The following is an 8,544-nucleotide window of genomic DNA, read 5'->3' as shown; positions in this document are numbered from 1 at the left end:
TAGTTAATTTTAGACTTTTTTGTCAAACACAACCTTTAAAAAAAAATTCTTCCAAACACCACCTTTAAAAAAAAAGTTTGTAAAACACAACCTTTAATAAATTTTTTGTTGTCAAACACGACTTTTTAATTTGGCCGAAGGACTTAACATTTTGCAATGAGGTAACTTTCAATCGATGTTTGGGATAGCAAACGATGTCGGTTTGAGGTGTTCTTGGACTCGTTGGAAAGGTGAAAATACAAACTTTCCATGGGTTATCAATACGATAGTCAAAGGCGGACTTATGTGGGGTCTATTGTTATGTAAAGTAAGGCTGGTCGGAGAGATTAGCGAGTGGTCGGGGATTTTTAGTGAGTCTTTTAAAGAGGTTATGATGCTTTGTTTGGTCTGAAAATTGGTATGTAGGTAGCGGGGAGTGTAAGATAGGCCGTAGTTGTGTTATTTTTTGTGGTTGTTTGTTGTAAGTGCTGGTTTGAGGTGAGTGAATTGACCCACAAAAAAGAAATCCTACTTTGACATTCTTTTGAATGTTTTTTACCTTCAAATTAACTCCCCTCGAACCACCACTTGTAGCCAACAACCATAAAAAACAACACAACTAAGGCCTACCTTACACTCCCCGCTACCTACATACCAATTTTCAGACCAAACAAAGCATCATAACCTCTTTAAAAGACCCACTAAAAATCCCCGACCACTGGTTAATCTCTCCGACCAGCCTTACTTTACATAATAATAGACCCCACATAAGGCCACTTTTGACCATCGTGTTGGTAACCCATGGAAAGCTTGTATTTTCACCTTTCCAACGAGTCCAAGAACACCTCAAACCGACATCGTTTGTTATCCCAAACATCGATTGAAAGTTACCCCATTGCAAAATGTTAAGTCCTTCAGCCAAAAAGTCGTGTTTGACAACAAAAAATTTATTAAAGGTTGTTTTTTACAAACTTTTTTTTTTAAATTGGTGTTTGGAAAAAAAAAAATTTTAAAGGTTGTGTTTGAAAAAAAAACCCCTTTATTGTAAAATTAATGTGTATACCTTTAATAGTAGTTAGTAGTTAGTTTTTAATTCATGTATTTCGTTTTCGATTTCACCCGGAATTTTGAATGCTTCAATTATTTATCTTTTGTCGATTATTTGTTGTTTATTGTTGTTGGTCAAGTAGTTATTGTTGTTGATTGTTGTTGTCGACTGTAGTGCGCTGTTGTCGTGGTGGAGATTGGCCGACCATGGTCGAAAAGTTGAAATTAAACTTTCATCCATGGTGCAAACATTGGAATTCAACGAGGCTCTATAGTCGAAGTTGAATTTCAACTTTCATCCATGGACAACCGTTATGTCTTGAGGTTTGCTCCATGACCGAATGTTGAAATTCATTGTTTTTCCATACAAACCATAAGTTGGAATCAATTCAAATACATTGTGAATACCGAACCAAAGTAAAATTCGTACAACATTTTAATTTTGTATTTGTGTCTCAATGGTTTTAATTGCAACTGAGACACAAAACTTGTAAAGATCTTTAAAATTCATACTGCATTATTCATGTGTATCAAAGATCGTTAAGGTAAGTTTCCATAGCGGCCTTGTTCAAGAGTAAGATTTTTCAAATAATACGAGTATATTAATAACATTCTGAATGTCGCGATTACATAACAAATTGAAAAAGCGACAATTTGATTTAAATAAGTTTACCTACACAAAGACCGTCACACACACACACACACACTGACATCACAAATTACAAATCGGCATCATAGGTAAAACGTGACAACAAAACTAATTCACGGTTGTTAACTTTACGCCTTGCGGTATCTTGTCCTGGAGCTTTACAAGTCGTTCTCGCGCATCAATGTCATACGTCTTATAATTGCGAGGCACAAAGGTAACAATTACCTCTTCAAGCATACTAGCATTCTCTAGCACAAAGAATGCAAGTCCAAGGTCGATTGTTTGTCCCACATAACCAACAATCTCCAATGTCTTCAAGCATTTGAGGGGGAGGCCAGGCCACTTGTATACAGGCTGATCGAATTTTTTTGTAATACGATTCAACTGCGATTACAAAGAGGAGAAATGAGTTCAAATACACACAATACACTATCTAAAAGATGAAAATAACATAAGGCAACCAACATAAGTGTGACTAAAAGGGCGGGGTGTCTGCCTTCAATGTCAGCTTCTGCAGAAGAGGACATGCCAGAATCAAGGGAATCCACCCTCGCAAGCTTTGGTTCCCGTATGCCACGACTTGCAATTCTAGATGTTGAAGTTTTGGCATAGCAGCAGAATGATCAATCCCCAAAATCATCTTCTGTGTGATAAAATAAGACAATAAATAGTTAAGAGGACGGACACTCAAACCTAGAAGTTTATTCACAGAATCTGAGACTACATTTCATATTTTCACAATTAAACAACCACACAAACCTTGGATATCCTCAAATTTAGATATAACAACTGGGAGAGATATAGTGCAAGGGAGTCAATAGCATAGGTAACAGCATAAAAGTCATCGTAGCCGCCAATTGACACCTCAACGAGGGAGGAAGCATGGGCCATCCGTGGCTGTATATGCTGACTATACATTGTGAAAGAGCGGAGCGTTCGGGCAGAAATATCAATTGTTTTCATATTGCGGCAAAGAGTAACCTCCAAATGTTTTACTTGATCAAATGCACCAGACATTCTTGTAAGATATTTCGATCCCACAATGCACAAGTTCTCCAGGGAAGGGCATGAATGAGACACATAATCCATGAATTCATCTGTGACATTGACGTATTTAAGGCATAGAGATGTCAGAAAAGACTTGAAGCCTGTAAACTTAGGAGGCAAATCAAGCGGCTCGTCACACATAGGCAAAACAATGCCATTGCCATAACGTATGCGTCCGTATCGCCAGGGTGATGTAAAATTGAACTCAAGCCTTTTGACTTGTTTATCCAGTGCAAAAGCTGCCCACTTATCGACATAAGATTGCCATTTTTTATCCAAATCAAAAGTGATTCTAAGTTCATCTATAGCCGTCCCCAAATGCTCTTCAACAACACGATCAACCATCCTCACAAAGTCAGGTCTTTCTACAACAATCGCTTTCCAATTTCTCCGAATATTATCCATAGCTCGAGGATCTTCAAATATCAAGTGTGGAAAACAGTGCCATATATATTCCCATCGACGCGAAACAAGACTAAGTCTTGCGACTTCCTTCATTGTAAAAGACGAAACTATTGACAGCAGAATATCCTCGGAAAGCTCGCTCAAACGATCATAATTTTCTTTGCCTGCACCATTAGCCTTGCACTCCTGGATTTGCAATACAAGCAAAACAAAAATAAGAGCAGTGAAACTAAATATCGTGTAGCAAGTTCTAAAGCTCATAAAATCATCAACGAAGGCCAAGAGAGCAAAATAGTACATCGTTGAGGCATGATTCAAGGGCAGGCAAGGACGTTGTCATCATCATAATTACTGCCAAGTTATTACAACTACACAAGACCTGCAGAAAAAAAAACATCTCTCTTTAGTAGATTAATTTCATCATGAAATAGATAGCATTATTTTAAAAATGCTACAAATCTCTCAATGAAAAGAGCAAAATAGCTGGAAGTCCACTATATATATAAAAAAAATTACAAATAGTTTGATGATTATGAGAAGTCGTTCACCAGTCCAATAGTAGATCATTTGGGGGGCTAGCAGAGGCAGCCAGTAGTCACCCCCTTGAATGATACAGTAATAGAAAACTCACGATTTGTAGTTAAATTTTTTGATTTTTGCCCTCTATATCTTATTTCATTAATTATGGAGTAGTTTGCACTTCAACCCTAAAATGTTTTGCCCCTAATGACAAACGGTGGCTCCATCACTCTACCACGTCTTAGAAAACTACTGGCTCTTAGGATAAACACACATAATCCCGTAATCAAAGATATACTTCTTTTGTCATGACCTTATATTTAATCTTTTATTGTTTGTTAGACGTATTTAATCAAAAGTAAACAAATGAATGAAACGAAAGTAGCAAGAGTAACCTACTTGAGTTGTATCACAAATTTGAAAATTGTTGGAAATATTAATGGTGAATTAAGATAAACTATGCTACATTATTCCAACTTCATTCACATGGTGAACTCACAATTGATTGAATTAAGCAACAAACATGATATTTAACTCCAATTAACTTACTAAGGAGAAAATTTCAAAATTAAACAAGAAGAAAACAAAATTACCTTAATGGAACAATTATTGGGGTTTGAAGAGAAAGACAGGGGAAATATTAATGGTGAATTAGGGATTACACTGTATTCTATGTATATGATTCGTATTTGATTTATGTTTTAAACCCCATCGATTGTAATCTTTTTCTTTAAGGAAGAGGATCATTATCATTAATACTACTCCGCATTTTATATGAATTAACATTTATTTATGGCTATAAATGGTTTGATCGACCGTAATTAATAACATGATTATACTTATTATCATTTAAGGAAGATCTTCTCGCTTTTACTCATGATCTTATACATACAATGCCTATCCAATAGTCCTAGTAGTTGGTAACATGATCGTGCTTTTTCATGAAATATAAACGGTTGTTTTCCCATGACTCGCGTAAAACGTATTCCAAAGATCATGAAATATAACCACAAATATTTGAAGAGAATAAAGAGGTTTAAAATGATTTGTTTTAAAATATACTCCATTGGTACACATGGCTTTGCCCCTATGAATGGTATGAATCCAAAAAATGGAAGAAGGTAGTTGCAAAGTGTTGTAGTTTGATTAAATCCATGGAAGAGATTGAGGGAAAAATTAGGAGAATAAAATAGAGAAGAGAGAGATCTTAATAGAATTGTAGAACTTTTGTATTATAAATTGTTTGTTACTATGAAAGTTTAGAGTTGTTCATGGGTTATACTATCCGATAGATTCGGTCCATCCAGCTCTTCTTTTTACCGGCCTCCACAACATAATTTTTCAAAAATGGGCTATGTGTCAAATACACATGGCTCGAAATTGTTAGGAGGACGGACATGGACAAGACATTTTTGTAACGGGCTGACCCGTTTGGCTCTACAAGATGATAAACCACAACTAATCTTGTTTATATTCTAAACCCCCTTGCTTGCTTTGTAAATCATGATGTTGTGGCCCATCCAAACAAGTCAGCTGGTTGGTTAAAAGAGAGATACATTTGATGGAAAGTGGGTGAAAGATTATAGTTTGCTACATTATCCACCTGCGTCTTGCCATATGATAAACTTAGCATTCCCATGACTTAGTTCAATACAGATGTGGCAATATGCTTGCCGTTTTTCTTCTAACCTTGTTAAGTTCAGATTAATACATTGTAGGAACAAATAAATAACCGCAAAACCACCACAACACCGATTAAAATTTCCTTTCAGTATCAAGCATAATAAAACATTCCTCAGCAAGCTAGTTCAGTCACATTCTCTTATCCTCCATATTTCTCACGCCGTTGTCTTTGATGATACCTCCACTATTTTCACTAGTAAACCAAACACTAGAGCTCTAGCTAATTTGCCTATTGCTATAGTAGTCACTTGAACCAAATGCATATCCAATTCAAAGATAATGTAACATACGAACCCAACATTATTCCAATTCCTAACACAAAATAAATGACCCAGTCTTGCTTCAGACCGTCTTAACCTTAAAAACATAATCATTTCAGCTATAGCATAACTTTTTCTAACATCAAACACAAGCCAAAACACTAACAAACCCACTAATTTGATCGTCAAAGGGAAGAGAAATTACCGCGTGCGAATCAAAATCACAGTCATATTCATCGTCATCGTCATCGTCAGAGAACTGTTCAATAGGATACCCAGAAAAATGACGATTTTGCGAAAGAAAATGACAAGAATTCGACAAAATTCCAGAACTTGAAGTACAAATAGGTTGTTGTTTAATTACATTAGAACCCAGAAAATTGAACCCTAGAATTGAGGGTAATTTGAGATATGATAAATTTAACAAATTTTAAACCAACAAAACTCTTGAAATTGATAGATTAACACAATTAATTATATATTTGCATAACCAAATGAATCCGATGCTAAAACAAAACAACAAATCTAATCAAAGAACTAACCTGCTAAAGTTCATCGCCGACGACAGAAAGTAAGATAAGATGAAAATATTGCCGGCAAGTACCGAGGGTTTTTCGAGTCTCATTTTTTATTTATTTTTCTTTTTCCATTTTTTATTTTTTATTTTTATTTTTGTCCCGAGGCAATTTCAGTCCGGCGGTATATATACAATTATACATGTTGAAGAGTGAAGAGTATTCATGACTGTGATTATATGAAGTGACAACAAGCTTTTTTAAATAAAAATAAAATATATTTAACATTCCGAATGTCACGATTACATATTTACATACCAAATCAAAAACGCGACAATTTAATTTAAATAAGGTTTAACAAGACCGTCAAACCCACACACTGACCCACACACACTACAATTTAATTTATTTAAATAAGTTTAACAATACAAAGACTGTCAAACACACACACACACTGACTGACCCACAAACACACTATATATTGACATAATGACATTTAGTTAAATTACCGCTCAGCTATCTTCATCTTCATCTTCCTTCAATCATCTTCCTTCAAATGACCTCTTTGATTTCCAAATTATTCATTATAATAATAATAATAATCATCATAATTATTATTATTATTCGAAATAAACTTCCCTAGCAGGTGCGTCAGCAAGCCATGTCTCATTAATTTCATCAATTTCATATTGGGGCGTTCCATAATGCACCCTGATGAGGACATGGAATGCTGTTTTGTTCAGGGCAAAATTAAATTCTTGGGCATCCGTCACAGTAACGGCATTCAAACCCCTGAGTTCAGCTAGTCGTCTCTCCAATGTTTGGGTTGCGTCATTAATTAAGTATTGGAGGCTCTCCAGTTCATCGTCACGCTCTTCGTAAGTCATTTGCGCATCCCTTTCAACTGCTGCATATTCCCTCTCTTTTTGCTCAATGTATTGACTGACATCCAGTGCCTTTCTCAAAACAGTGTTGGAGGGTGACACTGGTTCATTGTTGGCCATGTTCACTACTTCTTTTCTTGTATTTTTTTTTTTTTTGTTATTCAATAGATTGTTTTTTCCTTGTTTTTTTTTTTTTTGGTTATTCAATACATTTTCATTTCAACAGAGTTGGTTTATATAGGCAACAAGGTTGAAGGTTTGCTAACCCATACTCCGTCCCGATTCATTTGTTGTCCCGAAATGAAATATTGTTTGTTTTTTGTTTATCTTAGGTAACAAGTTTTCTCCCGAAATGAAATGATCCTTGTTATTTGTTGTCCTATTTCAAAGCTAACGCGTATTAATATTTTGCTCACACATACTACGTCCCGGTTCATTTGTTGTCCAGAAATGAAATGTTGTTGTAAGATGGAAATATTCCTTATCCTAAGAATGAAAGATGAGATTACGGTGCAAGCAACAAGTCTTAATCATTCTACATTTAACAAAATGCCTAAATCATAGCAAGGAAGGACATTGTCATCATGGACGGTGCATTCATTCTAAAGGCAGAAGATGAATTATGTAGCATTCATTCTAAAGCCAGATGAGAATGATCAACTCCTCCACTTCCAATTTTATTGCAACTAATAAACCAACTAATTAGCAGGGTATGTAGTTTGGGAACGATGCATTAGTCTGAGACTGTGGACGGTGCAGAACTTGAATACGGACTAACTCTGATTAGCCAGCCATGACTTCGAATTAGTTAACGATTTGGTTGAATTTCTCATGACTAAGAATTAGGTTAATGTTTTAGATGAATTATCAATGATCATGAACTTTGAATGAACATCTATTACACAGACTGTTCAACTTGATTAATTTCATTTCGCGCTAACATTTGTTTCGTTTATTTGTTTATCAGTATTTGTCTACACGCCAGCACACGACGTGATTCAAGTAAGTGAATCTGACTTTAGCACCTGTGAACGAACCAGCCCCATTGGCGCCTACAACAATGCCGATGGAGTAACACTGATCACTCTACTCCAACCCGGGCCAAGGTACATACTTTATATGTGGCAGGCTTGACCGCTGTTCCGTAGGCCTCAAGGTCCGTGTCCAAGTTCTGGACCGTCCACAGTCTCAGCCTAACGCATCAAGCCCAAACTACCCTGCTAATCATCAGCCTGATAACCGCACTAACTCTGATGAGCCTGCTAAGGAGCTTCCTCCAAATTCATCAGTCTGCATTTCTTAGACGTGATAGCATGTGGTCAGTATAATTTCGATGTAAGGTTAGTGTTGCATGGAATATGAAGTAAATAAAAAGACGGAGTTTATGGAACAGTCCCCTGTACGACATTTTCAGTTATGACGGGTCATATAATTTGATAAATAGCCACACACTCGACAGCAATACCCGTGAAAAAGTAACGCAATCTGGGATCACAGGATATATAACCGTGATTTTCGATATCATTTACAGATTTACAGTGCAAAGTTGTCTCTTA

At 36.0% G+C, this 8,544-nt stretch overlaps 1 protein-coding gene across 3 annotated transcripts; it reads right to left on the bottom strand.

The window, feature by feature from the left end:
• Positions 1–1,606: 1,606 nt before the first annotated feature.
• On the bottom strand, positions 1,607–6,275 carry LOC141646734 (putative F-box/FBD/LRR-repeat protein At5g56810). Of its 3 annotated transcripts, none has more exons than XM_074454665.1 (6): positions 6,132–6,275; positions 5,795–5,848; positions 3,426–3,506; positions 2,435–3,313; positions 2,172–2,315; positions 1,607–2,059 (listed from the first exon to the last, which is right to left on the bottom strand). In XM_074454665.1, exons 3-6 carry the CDS (start codon positions 3,471–3,473, stop codon positions 1,784–1,786), a joined length of 1,347 nt encoding a protein of 448 aa, XP_074310766.1. In that variant the 5' UTR covers positions 3,474–3,506; positions 5,795–5,848; positions 6,132–6,275; the 3' UTR covers positions 1,607–1,783. The 3 variants fall into 3 exon arrangements, with proteins under 3 accessions (XP_074310766.1, XP_074310764.1, XP_074310765.1); XM_074454663.1 differs by having other exon boundaries at positions 2,172–2,318; positions 6,132–6,273; XM_074454664.1 differs by lacking the exon at positions 5,795–5,848 and having other exon boundaries at positions 2,172–2,318; positions 6,132–6,273.
• Between the last annotated feature and the right edge of the window lie 2,269 nt (positions 6,276–8,544).

The sequence above is a fragment of the Silene latifolia genome, chromosome 3 (assembly GCF_048544455.1).
Source record: "Silene latifolia isolate original U9 population chromosome 3, ASM4854445v1, whole genome shotgun sequence".
NCBI lineage: Eukaryota > Viridiplantae > Streptophyta > Magnoliopsida > Caryophyllales > Caryophyllaceae > Silene > Silene latifolia.
This window is presented reverse-complemented; position numbering and strand designations above follow the sequence as displayed.